The 24874-nt window shown below is 44.3% G+C and overlaps 1 protein-coding gene and 1 long non-coding RNA gene across 4 annotated transcripts; both read right to left on the bottom strand.

The window, feature by feature from the left end:
- Window positions 1-142: 142 nt before the first annotated feature.
- On the bottom strand, window positions 143-4969 carry LOC125521062 (uncharacterized). 3 transcript variants are annotated; one of them, XR_007288996.2, is made up of 6 exons: window positions 4507-4969; window positions 4047-4201; window positions 3220-3436; window positions 3025-3070; window positions 1154-2952; window positions 143-529 (listed from the first exon to the last, which is right to left on the bottom strand). It is a non-coding gene; the product is annotated as an uncharacterized LOC125521062 (long non-coding RNA). The 3 variants fall into 3 exon arrangements; XR_007288997.2 differs by having other exon boundaries at window positions 143-1392; window positions 1848-2952; XR_007288995.2 differs by having other exon boundaries at window positions 143-2952.
- Window positions 4970-5425: 456 nt separating this feature from the next.
- LOC125521584 (uncharacterized) lies at window positions 5426-6642 on the bottom strand. The gene has a single exon (XM_048686643.2). The coding sequence runs from the start codon at window positions 6477-6479 to the stop codon at window positions 5760-5762; it is 720 nt and encodes a 239-aa protein (XP_048542600.1). The 5' UTR covers window positions 6480-6642; the 3' UTR covers window positions 5426-5759.
- Between the last annotated feature and the right edge of the window lie 18232 nt (window positions 6643-24874).

Raw genomic sequence — 24874 nt, 5'->3', positions numbered from 1 at the left:
TAGGGTAGCTTACAAACTGAACTCATTAGTACACTACATTTGTGAACAGGCTATGAACAACCCGGTTATGAACAACACATCAAGTGTAAGATCTGATTAAAGAACTACATGCAATCCAGATCACACTTCATTCAAAAAGTCATTCAACAAAGAGCAGGCGGTATCCTGTGCAATCCAGATCATACTTGATTCAAAAAGTCACTCAACATTGTTTGCTCAACAAAAATTCTACATAGGGAACACCATACACTTCAAAGAGGATTCTCCACCTTTACTTAACAGGGTGGGGCACTTCATGGTGGACGGAGACGACGGCTTGGTGTGCCACCCGCCATCGGGGAGCGTGTCATGGACGCGTGCGCGCCTGTGATGTCGGCTTCCAGCTTCGCCTCGTGTTGGGTTCAAGGTGGCGAGCTCTGCCTGCACGCGTCGCCATCAGCTAATTCATGTCCCGCCGTAAGCAGGCCTATGCGCCATGGCCAGCGGCCTCATCTGATCCATCATTCGAATCATGCAGTTTCTGAATAAGCTGGAGGACAATTGTAATAAATTATTTGATGGAAGCTTTGATTGAAAAACTAACAAAATGGTTATCTCTCTACGTTGTTGGAGGTTTCATAATTTGAGGAAAATACTACTATGAAGAAGAGTTAATTCTTTAATCAACCAATTCTGTAGAGCAATGTATTTATCAAGGAATGGAAAATATTCAAGCTTCATGGTGACATCAACAAAGAGTTGAAAACAAAGACATCCGAGAACATGAAGGCTCTCAAATTAGACAATCAAGCAAATGCTAAATTCTTACTACCTCTATACCAAAATGTAAGACGTTTTTTTAGTTCAATTTGAACTGCAAAAACATCTTATATTTTGATATAGAGGTGTACTTTTGAAGTCATAAATTTAATTTCATTCCAAGAAAAGGCTTCGTTATAAACATGTTTAACTCTGATCTACACAGAACAATCTTCAAATAATTTACCATCACTATCTATCATATAATAATTCATAAACCATTAATCCTATATTAGTATTTCATACACTAAGCCAAACACCAGTACAAGATCTGTACAAACTACATTTAATTCAAAAACCATCCAACAATAATTGCAAAAAAGAAAGTCATGTGCAGGTAGTGAGACAAACTGACACGTTGGACAACTCCCAATGATGTATACACCCTTTAAAACCATGTCCAACTCCCCCAGTAAAAAGTGTGCAATCATCATGATGGACTTCGAATGACCGTAGAGCCCCAGGGTGTGCACGAGCTGAGTCAAGGACTAAAGCTTCGATCTTCCATGGAAGTTCATCCTTCGAACTGCCACTACCCCAACTACTGTCAGGAGTAGGGAACCAAAACCATGGCCAACTTCCAGAGGATGCTTGCTAAATAAGACAAAAATGAGTCTTTAAATGAGGGAACAAGGACAAAATTGTAACAGCCTACTGGTTAGTACCAGAAACAATATCAAAACCAGTTCAACCCCATTTATTATAGTTATAAAAAACCACTTTGCCAGTTTGCTATCAAATGCCCAAAATGTTTGCAGGGAGCTAGTCAGAGGTAGGCCTGATGCATGGGGTGGATAACAAAAAGGAAGGGATGTCACCTATTAGGGTGAAAGGGATTCACAGAAAAACGTCACCAACCAAAACTATTTTAGCTCCGCCTACCCTTGAAAGTAAATTGGCAATTTCATATTCTTTTGCAACTGGATATTCTTATCTGATCACATATTTCAGCATACACATAGAAAGCCAAAATCATAGAATAAAGCTAGTATGATGCAACTGAGATGCTATAGTTAAATGTGATTAATTAGTTCAGCAAGAAGGCATACCTGATGAATTGGAGGATACATGGGAGCCAAAAACACATGGCAGTACAATTATCTAATGCATCTGGAAAGAATTGAGAAGCTTCAGGTCGAACGTGCAGCTGTTTTTACCTGGACAAATACTCCCTCCATCCCAAAATTCTTGTCTTAGATTTGTCTAAATACGGATGTATCTAGTTACGTTTTAGTGTTAGATACATCCGTATCTAGACAAATCTAAGACAAGAATTTTGGGACGGAGGGAGTACAAGATAAACTAAGCCTGCTGCATACAAGGAGACCATGAATAATATTGGCTTATGCTCTGCTTAGTTGTTCCTCATACAGGATCCCCTTTATATAGAGGCCTAACAATCCAAAGGATGCAATAGTCGTAGATCTTTTCTTTGATTATCTTAAGGCCCGAGCTAAAAGATATCTTACTTGTTTCTCAAAAAAATTGTCCTAATTTCAAGATGTCAACTGCTCCCTCCATTCCTAAATACAAGACCTTTTAGAGATTCCAATATGGACTACATACGGATGTGCGGCGGAGGAAAAATGGTGATAGATATGATAGAGGTCAGAGGGTGCGCAAGCACGCCTCCTAGGCGCCCTGGGCTGGAGGGTACCTAGGGGCTAGGGACTCCCTCTGTCCCTATCCTCTTGCTATAGTGCTCCTTTGGCCTCCTAACATCCTATGATTTTTTTCATTTTTTTTTTGCAATATATTTCAATAAAGATGTGGTTGCATGGCGGAGTACATAATTGTGACATTACAACGATCTTATCACATAGGTGGTCATGTACTTCTGCACATGACATTCGATAAATAGTAGCAATACCAATTCAAAAGACATGATTTCTGTATAGAGACTTGAAACTGGTACTTAAAAATAAAAATAAGAGACAACAATAAATCTAGAACATATACGAGCCAGTACTATTAGTATTGTAAGCATAATTATCATGTGTGAGCTGGCAGTCCAACAATGAGGCACCTACGCATATGCAATTACCTGTCCAGTAGCAGAAACTCCATTGTTGGTTCTTCCACACCCAGAATATCATTAATCTTTCCTACTTCCATCGAGTAGTTTGCTCTTTCAAGTGCTTTGAATATCCCAGACTGAGAGGACCAAGACAGAAGCCTTTAAGAAAACCTTTTAGATGCCTTTGGAAAAAGCAAAGAAAGAATTACCTCGACTGTTGGCTCTGTGTGGGCTTCTCAAGCAAAGCCATATACCCTGACAAGAACAACCATAGTTGAAGAAAAACATGAAGGGGCTAATTAGCAGAACCAGAAGGATTACAAACAAAAATAGCAAAGAACAGAGAACAGATGCAGGTGTTAGTGGAATTTCATGTAATAGTAAAAAATACAGTGTGCCTCCACCTTAAGTCATGTTGCCACATGATAGGCTCTGCTAGTTTCTTGCTGGAGCAGCCACCCACCGGCCGCTGGCAACCTCACCTTCCTGTGTTGATGCTACCTGCTAGGCTTGCTACCGTGCAAGGGCAAGCAGCAGGAGGTGCTACAAGAGAATCTGGAGGGCACACAGATGATGCTTTCTGTTGTACAAGGAAGCCTCGCCCAGGAGGTTTGCCTGATGCTGCAGCATAGCACAAGCAGCAAGGAGAAAGAGAAGGATCAGGACACGAAGGAATAGAAAGAGAGAAACGAAGAGGACTACCGGATTGGATCTGGACATATCAACTGATTTCGAATCTCTGTTCTACAACATAAGGATAACCTCTTTGACAGTCCCTAGTTCCTAAATATGCAGTTTGCTGATCTAAGTAGGTGCATTGAATTGCTTCCGATGACTGAATCATTGGACAAGATTAGTGTTCTGAAAACTGGTATTAATCTGTACATAATTTCGAGATGACACCAAAATCAGTTTTGCTAAGCTTGTTGATATCTTTCCAAAGGGACTGAGTTTGCTCAATTCAAATAAATGGTTGTTGAGAACTTGAGATATCACCAAAATAGTATTGATGTACCAGTATTGTCAGTTTGACCAGATTTTGTGAGTATATACTGACGAGCCTAATGTTCATGATGATAGCAATTACTTGCAGCTTATCAAAAAAGAAATCAAAACAAGAATAGAACTTGGATGTCCCTCCCATCCAAAACACCTGCTGCAAAGGGACAACCCTTGTAATCGATCTTATCTCGTACTGCCCCGATTCGTGAACACCACCCCCGCTAGTTACCTTGACGGATGTGTAGGTCCATCCCGCCCCCGACCAATGTTGAGGAAGAACTATGGGATGAATTATGGGTTCCGCGAACAGCAAAGGGTCCAACCATAATCGGCAAAGAGACACGCCACTGGGTGATGACATCCACTCCCATGCATTGTTGGCATCTGGGCAACCACCACAAGCAGGACAACTTGTATCAGATATAATTGCAGCCATCAGCACACAAGAAAATACTATGAGCAAGGAAAGAAGATGCTTAGCTGGGACACATCAAGAAAACAAAAAAAGCACATTTATTAATCCATCTAGGTAATACAAAATGTATACGTTCAACATATCTATTAATCCATCCAGCTAGCACTGCATATAGACATTCAAAACCAACGACATAGCAAGGGCCAGAACACAAAAACAGTTCCATGAATATGTACCAGAGAAGGGAGATGACAAGGAGGAGCATGGCACGTACCTGATCACTGTCAATCATGGATGACATAGGAGCTGAAGTACCAGTGCCTTATCGCCAAGCGGGTCGAGGCCGGCGCTAGAGGAGTCAGGATGGGGAGGGCGGCGACGGCGGCAACCCTAGCCACGGCGAGAAGACAGAGGATCCCAACTACCAAGAGGCCGGAGAAGAAAAGGTCCTCGTCCCGAGCGCTCGCTTGCCGATCCACGGCACCTCGCTCACAGCGAATCCCCTCCGCGCAGCCTCCCGGACGAGCAGCGAGACGGAGACCTGCGAGCGGAGGCCTTCGCCGTTGCCGCAGACGTGGTCGAGGTTGAATCCCCTCCGCGCGCCCGCCTTCTCTGTTGGCCAGCGCTGGACGAGAAGGGATGGCGCCGGCGGAACCCTAGCCGGTCGGGATGGGAAAGAGAGGAAGTTGCGTGGGAATAAAAAAAACTGCTCGTGGCTGCTCGTGGCTCTCTCTCTCTTTCGTCCCCATTCACCGATGTTTTCTTCCCTCCTCTCTCGCACAAGCTCTCTCGTCATTGGCTGGCATGCACAGTGCGTTTGGGATGACGTGGCACGCGCGAGGATGCGCCATTGTGGCGACTCTTATTGGGTTTTATGGTTACTTCGTCAGGGATTCAGATTGTGCTTTTTGCTTTCAGAAGGAGCGTGCTAGACGGTAAATTGGCAATGCTTTCACGTGAAGTACTTTTCGTGATGCCAACAGAGAAATGCTACAGACTTTCAGGTTGATTTGTTCAATCAGCTGAGCCGGACGGCCACTCACAAGTCACAATGTTCCGGTGATGGCTTCAGAACCGACAACTCTCATTGGATTACAGAGACATTTCATCAAATTACATGCTGATATGATATCGTGCCGCGTCTTAACAATCTACGCTTCTTTTACGAAGTAGATCTTCGCACCACAACTCGATTGCAAGTAATAATCAATAAATTAAACTGTAAACGGAAGGAGATGGAGTTGAACTCTGTACAGAACCACAAATTAGCCCGACTCTATGTAGCTGCGGCTATTTACACAGTACTGCTATCAGCATTGTTTGCCTGTATGGCTGTACAAGTAATTTTCTTCTTCGGGAATGCTGTATAAGAACTGCATATGTTGATATGTACGTTCCTGTCGCTACGACGAATGAACCTATAATGAATAGAATAGCAGAGTATACGCCATTGGCGGGCTAAGCAGAGCAGAGCAGAGCAGGGTGGAGCAAAGGAGGGCGAAGCAGAGCCAGAGGAGGAGCGGCGTGCTACGGCGACCTGGAGCGGCAGCTTTCGTGGTCGATGGGCATGACGCTGCCGGGCGGGTAGCTGAAGCTGAGGGGGCAGTTGAGGCGCGTCCAGAAGGCGACCTTGAGGAAGATGCCCATCCTCCACCGGGTGCGCGCCTTGCCGGAGAGGGTGATGGGCACCACCCGGGACCTGAGCGCCTCCTCCATGGCCCGCATCCCGGCGAGGTCCAGCTTGGCCCCGCGCGAGCTCCCGCTGTACGGCAGCGTGATGGAGCTCTCCCGGGCGACGCTGAAGGTCTCGGCCCGCAGCTGCAGCAGGGTGGTGCCGTGGAACCTGACGTCGATGTTGAAGCTGGAGAAGGAGGCGTTGACCTTGGAGTTGGTGTTCCTGGCCAGCACGTCCGCCCTCACCTGGATGTCGCGGATGACGCCGTCGGCGGGGCTGTAGTCGAGCTGCTGGAGGTACGCGTTGGTCACCACCATGTAGGGCATGTGGGGCTTGTAGATGAGGTAGACGGCGAACACCGCGGCGCCCACCACGATGATGCCGATGGCCAGCAGCGTGCACAGGATCACCGCCATCCACACCAACGGGGAGCTCCGCTGCCTGTCCTCGTCCGGGTACCGCCGCCTGTGCCTCCCGTGGCGGTGGTGATGGCCCGCGCCCGCCTCAGCCGCCCTCTCGCTCTCGTGGTGGTGGCGGCGGTCGGCCTCCATCCTGCTGTCTCCGGCCCTCATCTCATGCCGCGCGCGGGCGCTTCGATCGAGCTGGGCTGGGTTGATATCGGCCGGAGGGATGGAGTGCGCATTAAGGAAGGAAACGGGAATTGGATGGAGCGGTGCATGTCCATGGATAATTTGTTAAGCTTGGATGAGAGGGAGGGTTTTGGAATCTTCTTTGCTCTCTCTCACCGTCACGGCTCCTTTTTGAGTTCTGCATGCTCAACAGCTCAAGGCACTCATATGCGTTGCTTTGCTTCTTTCCTTGCTTTACAACTGAATGAACTCTACTCTAGTCTGGTCTACTAGCTAGCTAGATAGTCATCTGGTGGCCCTCTCAACTAGTCATCACTATTTAAATTTCAAATCTTCGGCCATAATTAGGTTAGTTACAGCCATGGGCCACCAAGTTTGAAATGCATTCCAGACAACTCCATTCCACAAAAACCGCATTTGCATTTCAGATTACAACATTTCCTTCCACACAAAACCCACTAAGTGAGCCAGAAACATGAGCCGGCTCACTTGGAGATTTACACAGGTGCGGCCAACCGGTTTTGGGAACCTTCTATAAGGTTCCTTGAACCGGGTTTTTTCTCTATGTTGTTTCCTTTTCGGTTTTCTGGGTTACTATTATATTTTATTTTTGGTTTTCTCCTTTTCCGTTTTTCGTTTTTTCTGTTTGTTCTATTTTCTTTTTCTTTCCTTTCCTTTCCCTTTTTCATTTTTTCAAGTTTATTTCCATCTCAAAACAGTTCTGAAATTTAAAAAATTATTGCATTTTTAAAAAGGTGTTCAAAATTTCAAAAACTATTCTTGTTTTCAAAGGGGTTGGTTCACTTTTGGTCATGCTACCTTTTCTTTGCTCTTCTTTTTAGGACACATTTGGAATTTTGTTTGTAGATTTAAGAAAAGATTAGAATTCAAAATTTGTTCACAAACTTAAAAATTGTTCTGGTTTTCAAATATTGTGCACAAATTAAAAAATTGTTCATGTCATTAATTATACCTGTTTGCAAATTCAAAAATATTTGGGGAATTTCAAAATATGTTGCATTTTCCAAAAGAAAATCAATATTTCAAAAAAACATTAAGTTTTAATTTTCGAATTATGTTTATAAATTTCAAAAATAGTTCACATTTTTCAATCGGTTTGGACGCACTTTTTCCGGCAAACCCGAGACAAACTCGGTTCTCTTTATCAAAGTCCGGACAGCAGTCTCCGACACCTCCGACCCACCCTAAACCCCTACCAGACCCCAGGCCATCATCCTCCCATTTTCTCTCCTTCCCTTTTTCCTCTCTTGCCTTTGTGGAAAGTGCGGCGTGATTTGATACATGAAAATATTCACCAAAGTCCATTTGTGCTACCCCTTGAGCATCCGTTAGTTTTCCCTTGAAGACGAAAGGGTGATGCAGCAAAGTAGCGTAAGTATTTCCCTCAGTTTTGAGAACCAAGGTATCAATCCAGTAGGAGACAACGCACAAGTCATTAATTTTAATTTTTTTCATTTCACGAGAGTTGTAATATATGCTTTGATAGTGTGATCAAAGCATATGGTTTTATATAGACTTTTGGAGAAGCCTGTATTTAGAAGAATGTGAGTGGGAGCTCTGTAGCATTTCTAATATTATATGCGGATGACATATTGTTGATCGGAAATGATATTGAATTTTTGAATAGCAATAAAGGATACTTGAATAAGAATTTTTCAATGAAAGACATCGGTGAAGCTGCTTATATATTAGGCATCAAAATCTATAGAGATAGGTTAAGACGCTTAATTGGACTTTCACAAAGCACATACCTTGATAAAGTTTTGAAGAAGTTCAAAATGGGCCAGTCAAAGAAAGGGTTCTTGCATGTGTTACAAGGTGTGAAGTTGAGTCAGACTCAATGCCCGACCACTGCAGAAGATAGAGAGAAAATGAAAGGCATTCCCTATGCCTCAGCCATAGGTTCTATCATGTATGTGTAAGTGCATCTAGTGCCACCCCTAGTTGGTTTTGGAGTATTGATGACAAAGCTGGTTGAGGGACTAATGTGTTTGTGAGAATTGCAAGATAACACAGGTAGAAGTCCCTCATTGATTCGATTTTCCTACCAGAGATGACCCCTAAAAATGTATGAAGACATTGAAGTCAAAGGTGATATGTGAAGACATTCACATTGAATACTGTGACAAGAGAAGACATTGCGTGAAGACTATGGAGCGCGAAGACTTAGTTGTTTCGTCGTTCTTTTTCTTCTTTGTTGAGTCATAGGAACCACCGTACTGTTAAGTGGGGTCCAAGTGAACCAGTCAGAATGACTGAAGTGATGCTTAACCAAAATCCTGTGTCTTCGAGCGAAGACAATGAGAGCAAATCTTATCCAGAGCTGGATAAGTCAGCTTTGCTTGTAGCTCAAGTAAAGTTGTCGTGTGTGTTTGAAATCTGACCGTTGGAACACGTATCAGTTCCTTAGTAACCCAGGGTCATTTCGGACAAATCAGGTCGGGTTGCCTAATGGCTATAAATAGCCCACCCCCTACACCATAAATTGGTTGGCTGCTCAGAGTTAGTGTACGGCTTTTGTCGTTTGAGAGCAACCCACCTCGAAGCCTTTGAGAGAGAATTCCTTGCGAGGACAAAGCCCTAAACACCCAGAGCCAAAGAGTGTTAGGCATCACTGAAGTCTTCCTGTCTGTGTGATCTGAAGACTTATTACACTTGAGGACTGTGAATCCTCCAGCCGGTTAGGCGTCGCGTTCTGAGCATCCAAGAGTCATTGTGGATCGCAGGTGAACGAAGTCTGTGAAGGTTTGGAAGTCTACCTTGAAGACTTACCGGAGTGATTGGGCGAGGACTGGGTGTCCTTAGCTCAAGGGGAATAAGGTGAAGACGCGGTCCTCTGAGTTAAATCTTAGCCTCCCTAACCAGACGTATAGTTGTCACAGCAACTAGAACTGGTCGAACAAATCATTGTCTTCAACGAGCCACCGATTCTATCCTTCCCATCTCTTTATTTGCAGATTGGTCCTTGTGAAGTCATTGCCTGTTTGCACTATCTATTTGTCTTCACTGTGTGACTGCTTGTTCTGATTGGCTTCATACTATCTTCCATCCTGATCTATACTGCCTAGCTGCTATTAGTCTTTGTGCTTTCATTTTATTGAATACTTGACTATGGCTTGCTTAGTGTAGTCTACCTTCCGCTGCATGGTTATAGGTTTATTTCTATCGTTTGTCTTCGTAACTTCCATGTTTTGAAGACTTTCATAAAAATCGCCTATTCACCCCCCTCTAGTCGATTACTAGCACTTTCAATTGGTATCAGAGCAAGGTACTCCCTTATTCTGTGTGATTCGGTTTACCCACCTGGAGTTTTAGCTATGTCGACTGCAGGGATAATCAAAGTCTCCGCTGCGTGCCCAATCTTCGATGGAACTGAATATCCCTACTGGAAGAATAAGATGCGCATGCATCTGGAAGCCATTGATGTCGACCTCTGGTATGTCGTCAAGAGTGGCGTCCCCAAGGCTGGTGAAGGTGTCACTGCTGCTGATGTCAAGAAATTCGTTCAACTGGATTCCACTGCCAAGAACATCATCTGTGGTAATCTGACCAAAGGACAGTATGGCCGTGTGAGTGCTCTAGAAACATCCAAGCTAGTCTGGGACTGGCTCTCCATAGTCAACGAAGGCGTCTCAACCCAGAGAGATCAAAAAATTAGTGTCCTTCGCAACCTCTTCAACCGCTTCAAGAGAAACAGCAATGAGAATGTTCAGCTCACGTTTGATCGACTCACTGACATCACAAATGAGCTTCAAGCCCTCGGCGCTACTGAGATCACCAAGCATGAAGTCGTCAAGATACTCCTGAGATCACTTGATAGCTCGTTTGACACCCTAGCCCTGATGATACAAGAACGCCCTGACTTCAAGACACTTGATCCGTCTGACATACTTGAAAGGCTCAACACACATGAGTTTCAGCTTTCTGAGAAAAGAGACATCTACAGTCCCAACTGTGGGCGAACTCGTGCTTTGAAGGCAAAAACTGTTTCCTCATCTGAAGAAGAATCTGATTGCAGTTCTGATGATCCTGAAGACATTGGAAAGGAGCTTGCTATGCTTGTGAAGAAGTTCCAGAAATTCACCAAGAAGAAAGGCTTCAGAAAGTCCTCACGATCCAGCTCAAGGAATGATGAAGCTTCTGCTCATAACTACAAAAAGAGAACATGCCACAAGTGCAAGAAACCTGGTCACTACATCTCTGAGTGTCAGCAGTGGGACAATGAGAACAAGAAGAAGAATAAGAGCAAGGAATATGATTCTGACGACAAGAAGAAGAAGAAATATTCAAAGTCTTATTCCAAGTCTTCATCAAAGTCTTCATCATACAAGAAGAGCTCATCTGGCAAGGCTCGTGCGTTTGTTGGCAAGGAAATGGATTCAGAGGAGGAGTCTGCTTCTGAGGAGGCGGAGGTGGAGTCTGAGGAGGAGTCCGATTTCTGGCGTTGCAAGTCTAGCTACAGCCTACATTGCCAAGTCCATCTTCAACATTAAAGACAATGACTTCATCACCGACGCCGATGCTGATGACCAGGACAACTCCGCTCCCACCTACTACTTCATGGCACGTGGTGCCAAGGTAAACTCACGCACTACTCACTATCAAACATCCAATGAAGATGACTCTGATTGTGGTTCCAAACCCAGCTACAAAACACTTGCTAAAATTGCAACTGAACAACAAAAAGCTATGGAACATATTCAAAAACTGTTAGACAAAAGCGATGACCTGTTAGACGCTGAAATGACTCGATCTTAGTCCTTAATTGAAGACATAAAAAATCTTCATGTTAAGTATGAGGAACTTGAAAATCGTCATGAAATCAACAACTCATGAAAAGCTTTCCTATGATTATCTTCAAAGGAAGCAAGATCTTGAGAAATTGAGAGCGGCTCATGAAGATCTTCAAAAGTAAAACGAGTCGCTTCGTGCCAAACAGATCAGTTCCGCTCAGGAAGGATTTGAACCACCATGTATTAAATGCATTGAGCATGACAACGCTACTTCTGTTGCTGGATGTTCCACTGCTGCTACTGTTGCAATATCTTCAACTATTGATGTGGTAACTAACCCCTCTGCTGAGGATGCCACTGCTATTGCTGATGAAAATGCTAGGTTGAAGACATTGCTTGAAACAGGGATGTACAAAAGTCTCAAAGGGCATCAGACACTATGTGATGTCCTCAAAAGACAGATCCTGAACCGAAACCCTAGAAAAGAGGGTGTTGGGTTCGAAAGGAAAATGAATGTTGATGGCTCTTACTGGAAACCTGAGCAGTACCCCAAAACCACATGGGTTGCTGCAAAGGAACCTTCAGTGGATCCATCCACCCTATCTGGCTTCACTTGTGTTAATCCCATTGTTATTGATGAATCCTTTGATGCAAACTATAAAATGTTTAAGAATCAGAATGGTGAAGTGTTTGCCAGGTATATTGGTACTAACTGCAGGTATGGGCCACCTATGAAGAAGGTCTGGGTGCCGAAAAAATGTCTGGAAAATCTTCCTGTGTATGTCGTCATGACACCACAAGTGAAGAAGACAAACCCCAGACCACGGGCTTCATATGGTCCAAAGGCTTCATACAGACAGAGGACTCACCTGAGTCGCACTAACGCAAATGTTTTGCAGGGAAACCATACTCGGGCCTATGAATATGAGCGCGTTTCATCAAACCGCCATGTTCATAAGACCAAGAACTACTCTGCTTATTCTTATGAGTACTATTTTCCACCTGCAAGACTATTTGCTAGGGCTCCAAAGCCAAAGTTCTCAGATGCTGCACTTAGACTCATTGCTTCAAAGCCACCCTTGAAGATGTGGGTGGCTAAGAAAGCTTAACTCTCTTTTGTAGGGAAGGGTCTCCAACCGAAAATCAAATGCGTTTGAAGCTATTGCTAGGGACTTTAAACATCTTGTAGGGCGCAAGATCAAATGCCCAAATGGTCTTATTATGTATTTTGTTCCTGAGTCGCTTGCTACTTGCCCTATCAGTCCTAACCTCGATCTAAGCTTTCATAATCCACTTGCTCGTCAAATGTTTATGCTTCACAATTCTCTTCGTGAAGCCTATCCCCCTAACTGCACTCTAGGGTATGACACCAGCTGCTTCAGAATGGATTATTGATAGTGGATGTACTAATCACATGACTGGCAAGCGAAGTCTTCTCATGGACTCAACCTTACGTCCATCTGACAAGAGTCACATCACATTTGCTGATACTGGTAAAAGCAAGGTATTGGGTCTAGGAAGAGTTGCAATCTCAAGGGATCAACACATGGATAAAGTGATGCTTGTTGAATCCCTTGGTTTCAACTTAATGTCTATCTCAATGCTTTGCGATTTAAACATGATTGTGATGTTTGGAAAATATCGTTGCCTTGTTCTAATGGAATCTGACAAATCTCTAGTCTTTGAAGGGTATCGGAAAGATGATTTGTACATCGTAGATTTCTCAGCAGGACCATAGCTTGCCGTATGTCTTCTTGCAAAAACTTCAGAATGCTGGCTCTGGCATCGGAGGCTGGGGCATGCTGGCATGAGGAACTTGCACACTCTTGCAAAGAAGAAGCATATCATAGGCATCGAGGGCGTCAAGTTCAAGAAGGATCACTTATGCGGTGCCTGCGAAGCTGGAAAGATGACAAGGGCCAAGCATCCCTCGAAGACAATCATGACAACAACTCAACCCTTCGAACTGCTACACATGGACCTCTTCGGTCCCACTCACTACTCAACTCTTACTACTACTGCTTGTCTCTATGGCTTCGTCATTGTTGATGATTATTCAAGATATACATGGGTGCATATAATTCTCTACAAGACTGAAGTGCAGGATGTCTTCAGACGTTTCGCCAATCGAGCCATGAACAACTATGGTGTCAAGATCAAGCACATCAGAAGTGACAATGGCACTGAATTCAAGAACACCGGCCTCGACACTTATCTTGATACTTTGGGCATCACTCATGAGTTCTTAGCTCCGTACACGCCACAGCAGAATGGCATCGTGGAACGCAAGAACAGAACACTCATTGAGATGGCTCAGATGATGCTCGATGAATACAAGACTCCAAGAAAGTTCTGGCCTGAAGCCATTGATAATGCATGCCATATCATCAACCGTGTTTATCTTCACAAGCTTCTGAACAAAACATCCTATGAGCTCCTCATTGGTAAGAAGCCAAATGTTAGTTACTTCAGAGTATTTGGTGCCAGGTGCTGGATCAAGGATCCACATCACACTTCAAAATTTGCACCGAAAGCACATGAAGGTTTTATGCTTGGATACGGAAAGGATTCGCACTCCTATAGAGTCTTCAAACTCTTTCACTATAAAGTGGTTGAAACTATGGATGTGCGGTTCAATGAGACTAATGGCTCGCAAAGAGAGCACCTGCCAAATGTGCTAGATGAAGTTCCATCCAGTGAATCCATCAAGCTTATGGGAACTGGAGAGATCATACCGTCTGAAGCACAGCCCGAAGAGGAACTCATCATCTCTACACCTGATCAACCTGAAGACAGTCCTTCTAACGTCGATAATGATCAGCAAGACCAAAATCTTCGTCCTGTTCATCCTCGTGTTGCAAATGAAGTACAGATTGAGAGAATAATTGACAGCATCAATGCACCTGGTCCACTCACTCGTTCAAGGGCAACACAACTAGCAAATTTCTGTGGGCACTTCACATTCATCTCAATATCTGAACCCAAGAAAGTTGATGAAGCCTTCATGGAACCTGAATGGATTCAAGCTATGCAAGAAGAGCTTCAACAATTTGAGCTGAATAATGTATGGGAACTGGTCAAGCGTCCTGATCCTCATAAGCACAATATCATAGGCACTAAATGGATATATCGCAACAAGCAAGATGAGCATGGTCAAGTTGTTAGAAACAAAGCTCATCTCGTTGCTCAAGGATACACTCAAGTTGAAGGAATTGACTTTGATGAAACATTTGCTCCTGTGGCTAGGCTTGAAGCTATACGCATACTGCTAGCCTATGCAAATCATCATAACATCCTTCTGTATCAAATGGATGTTAAGAGTGCTTTTCTCAATGGCAAGATTGAAGAAGAAGTGTATGTTGTTGGGTTTCGTAGTAATTTCAAAAAAATTCCTACGCACACGCAAGATCATGTGATGCATAGCAACGAGGGGGAGAGTGTTGTCTACGTACCCAACGCAGACCAACTGCGGAAGCGCTGACACGACGTAGAGGAAGTAGTGTACGTCTTCACGATCCAACCGATCAAGCACCGAAACTACGGCACCTCCGAGTTCGAGCACATGTTCAGCTCGATGACGATCCCAGGACTCCGATCCATCAAAGTGTCGGGCAAGAGTTCCGTCAGCACGACGGCGTGGTGACGATCTTGATGTACTACAGCAGCAGGGCTTCGCCTAAACTCCGCTACAGTATTATTGAGGTATATGGTGGCAGGGGCACCGCACATGGCTAAGGAATAGATCACGTGGATCAACTTGTGTGTTCTAGGGTGCCTCTACCTCAGTATATAAAGGAGCCAAGGGGGGAGGGGGGCGCCGGCCAGAGAGAGAGGCGCAGGAGGAGTCCTACTCCTTCCGGGAGTAGGACTCCCCCCCCCAATCCTATTCTAACTAGGATTCCCCAAAGGGGGAAAGAGGGAGAAGGGTGGCCGGCCACCTCTCCTAGTCCTAATAGGACTAGGGGAAGGGGGGAGGCGCGCAGCCCTTGTGGGCAGCCCTTTCACCTTTCCACTAAGGCCCATGAAGGCCCATATGGCTCCCGGGGGGTTCCGGTAACCTCCCGGTAACCCGGTAAAATCCCGATTTCACCCGGAACACTTCCGATGTCCAAACATAGGCTTCCAATATATCAATATTTACGTCTCGACCATTTCGAGACTCCTCGTCATGTCCGTGATCATATCCGGAACTCCGAACAACCTTCGGTACATCAAAATGCATAAACTCATAATGTAACTGTCATCGTAACCTTAAGCGTGCGGACCCTACGGGTTCGAGAACAATGTAGACATGACCGAGACACGTCTCCGGTCAATAACCAATAGCGGGACCTGGATGCCCATATTGGCTCCTACATATTCTACGAAGATCTTTATCGGTCAGACCGCATAACAACATACATTGTTCCCTTTGTCATCGGTATGTTACTTGCCCGAGATTCGATCGTCGGTATCCAATACCTAGTTCAATCTCGTTACCGGCAAGTCTCTTTACTCGTTCCGTAATACATCATCCCACAACTAACATATTAGTTGTAATGCTTGCAAGGCTTATGTGATGTGTATTACCGAGAGGGCCCAGAGATACCTCTCCGACAATCGGAGTGACAAATCCTAATCTCGAAATACGCCAACCCAACATCTACCTTTGGAGACACCTGTAATGCTCCTTTATAATCACCCAGTTACGTTGTGACGTTTGGTAGCACCCAAAGTGTTCCTCCGGTAAACGGGAGTTGCATAATCTCATAGTCATAGGAACATGTATAAGTCATGAAGAAAGCAATAGCAACATACTAAACGATCGGGTGCTAAGCTAATGGAATGGGTCATGTCAATCAGATCATTCAACTAATGATGTGACCTCGTTAATCAAATAACAACTCATTGTTCATGGTTAGGAAACATAACCATCTTTGATTAACGAGCTAGTCAAGTAGAGGCATACTAGTGACACTTTGTTTGTCTATGTATTCACACATGTATTATGTTTCCGGTTAATACAATTCTAGCATGAATAATAAACATTTATCATGATTATAAGGAAATAAATAATAACTTTATTATTGCCTCTAGGGCATATTTCCTTCAGTCTCCCACTTGCACTAGAGTCAATAATCTAGATTACACTGTAATGATTCTAACACCCATGGAGCTTTGGTGCTGATCATGTTTTGCTCGTGGAAGAGGCTTAGTCAACGGGTCTGCAACATTCAGATCCGTATGTATCTTGCAAATCTCTATGTCTCCCACCTGGACTAGATCCCGAATGGAGTTGAAGCGTCTCTTGATGTGTTTGGTCCTTTTATGAAATCTGGATTCCTTTGCCAAGGCAATTGCACCAGTATTGTCACAAAAGATTTTCATTGGACCCGATGCATTAGGTATGACACCTAGATCGGATATGAACTCCTTCATCCAGACTCCTTCGTTCGCTGCTTCCGAAGCAGCTATGTACTCCGCTTCACATGTAGATCCCGCTACGACGCTTTGTTTAGAACTGCACCAACTGACAGCTCCACCGTTTAATGTAAACACGTATCCGGTTTGCGATTTAGAATCGTCCGGATCAGTGTCAAAGCTTGCATCAACGTAACCTTTTACAGTGAGCTCTTTGTCACCTCCATATACGAGAAACATATCCCTAGTCCTTTTCAGGTATTTCAGGATGTTCTTGACCGCTGTCCAGTGATCCACTCCTGGATTACTTTGGTACCTCCCTGCTAAACTTATAGCAAGGCACACATCAGGTCTGGTACACAGCATTACATACATGATAGATCCTATGGCTGATGCATAGGGAACATCTTTCATATTCTCTCTATCTTCTGCAGTGGTCGGGCATTGAGTCTTACTCAATTTCACACCTTGTAACACAGGCAAGAACCCTTTCTTTGCTTGATCCATTTTGAACTTCTTCAAAATTTTGTCAAGGTATGTGCTTTGTGAAAGTCCAATTAAGCGTCTTGATCTATCTCTATAGATCTTAATGCCTAATATGTAAGCAGCTTCACCGAGGTCTTTCATTGAAAAACTTTTATTCAAGTATCCCTTTATGCTATCCAGAAATTCTATATCATTTCCAATCAGCAATATGCCATCCACATATAATATTAGAAATGCTACAGAGCTCCCACTCACTTTCTTGTAAATACAGGCTTCTCCGAAAGTCTGTATAAAACCAAATGCTTTGATCACACTATCAAAACGTTTATTCCAACTCCGAGAGGCTTGCACCAGTCCATAAATGGATCGCTGGAGCTTGCACACTTTGTTAGCTCCCTTTGGATCGACAAAACCTTCCGGTTGCATCATATACAACTCTTCTTCCAGAAATCCATTCAGGAATGCAGTTTTGACATCCATCTGCCAAATTTCATAATCATAAAATGCGGCAATCGCTAACATGATTCGGACGGACTTAAGCATCGCTACGGGTGAGAAAGTCTCATCGTAGTCAATCCCTTGAACTTGCCGAAAACCTTTTGCGACGAGTCCAGCTTTGTAGACAGTAACATTACCATCAGCGTCAGTCTTCTTCTTAAAGATCCATTTATTCTCAATTGCTTGCCGATCATTGGGCAAGTCAACCAAAGTCCATACTTTGTTCTCATACATGGATCCCATCTCAGATTTCATGGCTTCAAGCCACTTTGCGGAATCTGGGCTCACCATCGCTTCTTCATAGTTCGTAGGTTCATCATGATCTAGTAGCATGACTTCCAGAACAGGATAACCGTACCACTCTGGTGCGGATCTTACTCTGGTTGATCTACGAGGTTCAGTAGTATCTTGATCTGAAGTTTCATGCTCATTATCATTGGCTTCCTCACTAACTGGTGTAGGTGTCACTGAAACAGTTTTCTGTGATGAACTACTTTCCAGTAAGGGAGCAGGTACAGTTACCTCGTCAAGTTCTACTTTCCTCCGACTCACTTCTTTCGAGAGAAACTCCTTCTCTAGAAAGGATCCATTCTTAGCAACGAATGTCTTGCCTTCGGATCTGTGATAGAAGGTGTACCCAACAGTTTCCTTTGGGTATCCCATGAAGACACATTTCTCCGATTTGGGTTTGAGCTTATCAGGTTGAAGCTTTTTCACATAAGCATCGCAGCCCCAAACTTTAAGAAACGACAACTTTGGTTTCTTGCCAAACCACAGTTCATAAGGCGTCGTCTCAACGGATTTTGATGGTGCCCTATTTAACGTGAATGCGGCCGTCTCTAAAGCATAACCCCAAAACGATAGCGGTAAATCAGTAAGAGACATCATAGATCGCACCATATCCAGTAAAGTACGATTACGACGTTCGGACACACCATTACGCTGTGGTGTTCCAGGTGGCGTGAGTTGCGAAACTATTCCACAATTTTTCAAATGTACACCAAACTCGTAACTCAAATATTCTCCTCCACGATCAGATCGTAGAAACTTTATTTTCTTGTTACGATGATTTTCAACTTCACTCTGAAATTCTTTGAACTTTTCAAATGTTTCAGATTTATGTTTCATTAAGTAGATATACCCATATCTGCTTAAATCATCTGTGAAGGTGAGAAAATAACGATATCCGCCACGAGCCTCAATATTCATCGGACCACATACATCGGTATGTATGATTTCCAACAAATCTGTTGCTCTCTCCATAGTACCGGAGAACGGTGTTTTAGTCATCTTGCCCATGAGGCACGGTTCGCAAGTACCAAGTGATTCATAATCAAGTGGTTCCAAAAGTCCATCAGTATGGAGTTTCTTCATGCGCTTTATACCGATATGACCTAAACGACAGTGCCACAAATAAGTTGCACTTTCATTATCAACTCTGCATCTTTTGGTTTCAACATTATGAATATGTGTATTACTACTATCGAGATTCAATAAGAATAGACCACTCTTCAAGGGTGCATGACCATAAAAGATATTACTCATATAAATAGAACAACCATTATTCTCTGATTTAAATGAATAACCGTCTCGCATTAAACAAGGCTTATGTGATGTGTATTACCGAGAGGGCCCAGAGATACCTCTCCGACAATCGGAGTGACAAATCCTAATCTCGAAATACGCCAACCCAACATCTACCTTTGGAGACACCTGTAATGCTCCTTTATAATCACCCAGTTACGTTGTGACGTTTGGTAGCACCCAAAGTGTTCCTCCGGTAAACGGGAGTTGCATAATCTCATAGTCATAGGAACATGTATAAGTCATGAAGAAAGCAATAGCAACATACTAAACGATCGGGTGCTAAGCTAATGGAATGGGTCATGTCAATCAGATCATTCAACTAATGATGTGACCTCGTTAATCAAATAACAACTCATTGTTCATGGTTAGGAAACATAACCATCTTTGATTAACGAGCTAGTCAAGTAGAGGCATACTAGTGACACTTTGTTTGTCTATGTATTCACACATGTATTATGTTTCCGGTTAATACAATTCTAGCATGAATAATAAACATTTATCATGATTATAAGGAAATAAATAATAACTTTATTATTGCCTCTAGGGCATATTTCCTTCATATGTTGCACAACCGCCTGGCTTTGAAGATCCAAAACATCCTGACATGGTGTATAAGCTCAACAAGGCATTGTATGGCCTCAAACAAGCTCCTCGTGCTTGGTATGACACACTCAAAGACTTCCTGAAGAGCAAAGGCTTCAAACCTGGTTCCCTAGATCCCACACTCTTCACGAAGACATATGATGGTGAACTGTTTGTGTGCCAAATATATGTGGATGACATTATCTTCGGCTACACTAATCATAAATACAATGATGAGTTTGGATACATGATGCAAGAGCAATATCAAATGTCCATGATGGAAGAGTTGAAGTTCTTCATTGGTCTTCAAATACGACAGCAACGCAACGACATCTTCATATCTCAAGAGAAATACCTCAAAGATTGCCTGAAGAAGTTTGGAATGCAAGACTACAAAGGTTACACGACACCAATGCCAGCTAAACACCATCTGGGTCCCGACGACAATGATAAAGAGTTCGATCAAAAGGTATACCGCTCCATGATTGGTTCTTTGCTTTATTTATGTGCATCTAGGCCAGATATCATGCTTAGTGTTTGCATGTGTGCCCGATTCCAAGCGGCACCAAAGGAATCGCATCACTTAGCTGTGAAGCGAATTCTTCGATATTTGGCTCACACCCCAACACTAGGATTATGGTATCCAAAGGGCTCAGAGTTTGATCTAGTTGGATTCTCGGATGCTGATTATGCTGGTGGCAAGGTGGATCGCAAGTCTACATCAGGCACATGTCACTTTCTGGGACGATCACTTGTATGTTGGTCTTCAAAGAAGCAGAACTGTGTATCTCTCTCCACTGCTGAATCTGAATACATTGCTGCTGGATCTTGCTGCGCTCAGCTTCTATGGATGAAGCAAATACTCAAAGACTATGGCATTCATCTGAAGCAAGTGCCACTCTACTGCGACAACGAAAGCGCCATCAAGATTGCTAACAACCCAGTTCAGCACTCGAAGACAAAGCACATTGAAATTCGTCATCACTTTCTCAGAGATCATGTCATGAAGGAAGATATTGATATCATACACGTCAACACTGAAGAGCAACTAGCAGATATCTTCACAAAGCCCTTGGATGAGAAAAGGTTTTGCAAGTTACGGTGTGAGCTAAATATCTTGGAATCCTCAAATGTCCTGTGATCAGGCACACATCCTAACACTTATGCATGTTGATGACTTATATGTGCAACACACGAAGTAAAGTATGTCTTCAATCAATGAAGACTTACATTCTGAGTGTGAATACATTAACGTGGAATTTGACTTCGGAGCGCCATGATAATTATGCGCCGTGTTTGGGTCTAATAATTCCTATACGGTGGGTAACGCCACCATCAAATTCTTCCCTTAGAAGTGTTTTTCTCATGGCATTACATTTGCAAAGTCTTCGCATTTTGTTTATCTTCAATGTTAATATGGCCTCATGTTTATCTTCAATGTACTGATTTAGTTTATGTCCTCTACAACATTCACTTATATCTATGTCTTCATGTTGAATCTTTTGAACTAAGTGAATGTGATTGGACCCTAACCTTTCTATGCTTCTGTCTCAAGTCTATCTATCCAAATTATATGCGTTCTATTGAAACTGTCGAATGTCTTCGTTGTGTGCTTGTCAGCAGGAGATACAGAGACAAACATTAAATCCGTTTTTAAATGCTCAATCCTTTTGCCTGAAACCCGAAGAAGTGGGAACGACCACCCGACAATCCAGACGTGCGTGGGAACATGGAACAACCTCCAATGTGTTGCATGATCGCCACGTGTCCTTCAGATGTGAACCGCCAGGGGCACCTGCGTAATAACGCTGTGCTGTCCCTGTCTCTATAAATACACGCCTCACCCTAGTCATTATCTCTTCTTCCACTCTCGCACAAACCCTAGCGCCACCGCTAGCCCTCGACTACGCCGGCGACGAAGCTCTTAGCTGTCGCGACCTCACCGACGCCGTCCTCACGCCAGCCGCGGACATCGTCTTCTTCGCCGTCGCCGTAGGTGTCCTCCATCGCCAAGTTAGGGCTCGGAAGATCGAACTGCTCGGCCTCCTCTCCCACTCCATCTAGCAGTTCCTCGCGTGGTAAATAAAACCTCTTTTTACAGTCTTTTTGATCCGATAGATTCATCCTTTACAACCACAAGTGGTTTCTGTTCCCACAAGTTGGATCTATCTCATTTTGCATCTCATAGCATGCCTAGTATGTTCACTTATGCTTCACAAAGTAGTTAGATTCCTCACTTGTACTTATTCATGGATTCGTACAAATCTGGAACCAACTCTCTACATATGAGTGAATGTCTTCGCACTATGAGGTCAATGTCTTCTAAACTGATTTATCTTAAAAATCTTCTGAGAATGCATATGACCTCTTCCCTTTCCCTCGCACCTTTAATGCAGTCATAGGTACATGTCCATGGGAGAATCCCTTGGTTCTCATAGTCTGCATTCATTTGCAGAGTTCTTACAGCATCATATAAATTCTCCTGAAGCCAATTCTTGTCTGACCAGTACGGAAGACTTTGACAGTGTTGAAGCCTTTCCGTCGAAACTTCATGGCAACAGAAAAATCAGTCAGGAAGGGCGGCAGACAACGTCGTGGAAACACTGCTAAGGACCTGCCACCAGATCTCTATGAGCTATACAAGTCAGATCCAGAAGAGACCTATGGAGAACGCAAGAACCGAATCCAATGGATTCAAAGACATTGGGCAGAGGAATGGTTCAAGTACAGATTCGTCACCGACAAATATGCTGAGAAGAGTGCCATCAAGGCCCCCTGGGGAGATATAATATACAAAGGTCTTCAGCCCAAGTCGAAGTCCGAAGCTATTGCTCAAGGCTTCTACCCCTGCATGATTCATGGACCTCAGTCTGCAAATGCCGACCCATGCTCTCTGTTATGGTGTCGAGAAGATAATCTCTTCAAGCGCAACTATCAGTTTGCAAAGAACTCGGCCAAGGAAAACAAGAAGTCTTTGGGATTAGACTTCAGCCCAGGCCCCTCTGCGCCACGTGCCGACGGCACACGAGAAGCTGAACCCAATCTTGTTGGGCCCTTCTACAACTTAGAAGGTCTCATCACTCACATAATGGTTCAAGGGGCAGACGTGGATCAACCTGCAGACGACGCTGATTCTGACGAAGCGCCTGCACCACCGAAGCCTGTGAAGCAAATGAAACCCAAGACTTCAAAGCCCTCTTCAGTACCACAGGCTTCAAAGCCCTCATCTGCACCAAATGTCTCACGGGCGAAGCCTCTAGCCACTGCACCTCCTGAAGCCAGTGTGCAGTCTGAAGATCTCTCACGTATCTCCAAGTCTGCCAAGTTGAAAAAGCCCATGCAACTCACTGGTCAAGCACTGACCCCTGCTGCTGTTTTGAGAAACGAGAATGATGCCATTGATCTGTCCAGTGACGACGATCTTGGCGATGACGCTCTTGAGCAGTTGATCAAGAGCAAGCAAGAGGCGGAAATCTTCAATGATCTTCCTCTCTTTGATGTGGAAATCTTAAACAAGTTCATTGATGAGTGGTTTGACAGCCCAGATGTCAGCTTTGATGATCTTCAGCTTCCCATTGGCCTCAGCATCGCCTTCCACGGAGCCATTGCTCCTGAGCTGGCTCTAGCTCAGAAAATTGTTGAGCTGAAGCATAAGATCGATTATGAAAAGGCTTAGTTCAAGAAGCACATGGCCAAGCTCAATGTTGAAGACATTCAAAACTTCAAGGTCATGATGCATGAGCTCAAGGAGGCATTCCACAAGAAATGAGAAGAAGCAAAAGGTTCTCGTGAGCGCATGAAAAATCTTGTTGATAAATGTGTTCAAGGCTACAATGAAGCTGAAAAGCGCAAGGCCTTGGGGTGACCAGGCATCGACCCCCGAATGGCTGCCAAGAAGAAGAAGAAGCCAGCTGTGGCAGAACCAGAAGCATCAAGGTAGGAAGAACCTCGCATTGTCTTCCCAGCCAGTATGACAGGCTCGAAGCCTAAGGTCCCCATAGTGACTTCAGAATTCAAGAAAACTAGAGCAGCTGAAGCCGAAGCCAGAAAGCGCAAGACCAAAGCCACCACTGATGATGCTCCCCAACCAAGAAAAGGAAAACAAAGAAGAGAGACCGGGCTACTCTCACAGAGCCCCTTCTTGTCGAGCCAATTTCTGTTGCTCGTCCTGCGTCTGAACATCGAGAGCGCCAGTTGATAGTTCATGAGCTTGCTTCCACAGAGGCTCCTGAAGCTGAAGACAATCCAGCTGTTGACCCCACCGCAGCTAAAGACATTGGTCCTCACGACAATGTTGAAGATGATGAAGTCCTTCCTCAGATCGAGCACAATTTGGTATCATCGCCTATGCTCACGCACAGCGAGCTCATCAGCATTGGTCGTGCTCTGACGCCAACTTCTCAGGATGCATCGTGGGTTGATCACCCACAACAACAAGACACCCCAAGTTCTCCCCAACCACAAGTCACCTCACCAATGCAAGATGAAGATGACTTTGAGGCTCAGCCAACTCCATCTCCACAGGCGTCGCCAGTGTTACGCAGGCTTCGCAAAGGACCAAGGCCCCAAGTCACTCTTCCGAGCGTTCCAGAAGGAGAAGTGCCCCACCAATCTGTTGCACGTCAAGTGTTTCCAGAAGCCACTCCAACTGTGAACGCCTCTGAGTCTGAAGCCAAAACAACTGAAGATATTCCGGCTGCATCAGCCGATGAAGAAGAAGCACCACGTGATGAAGAAAGAGTTGCTACACCACCAACCATTCCTGAAGCTGTTCTCGAGGAGAACGTGTCCGACCCTCCAGCTCCTGAAGTGGAGGTTACCAATACTGAGGCGGCCACCAACATCAACAGTAAAGCCAATGATATTGTCACGGCTGAAGCTAATGTGGCGCCTGAAGCTAACGTCACCACCACCAACAACACTGCTGACGACACTGATGTCGTCATGCCCGAAGCCAATAATGAAGCACCTGAAGCCAATGTGGCCCCTGAAGCCAATGCAGCACCAGACGTAATCATTCCTCCTGAAGCTATTGTGCCACTTGCAGCCCATGTCAATGAAAATGCCAAT

This window comes from Triticum urartu, chromosome 7A, assembly GCF_056163025.1.
Source record: "Triticum urartu cultivar PI428250 chromosome 7A, HENAU_Tu73, whole genome shotgun sequence".
Lineage (NCBI taxonomy): Eukaryota > Viridiplantae > Streptophyta > Magnoliopsida > Poales > Poaceae > Triticum > Triticum urartu.
Note: the sequence above shows the minus strand (reverse complement) of the source record. Positions and strands in the feature narration are given on the sequence as shown.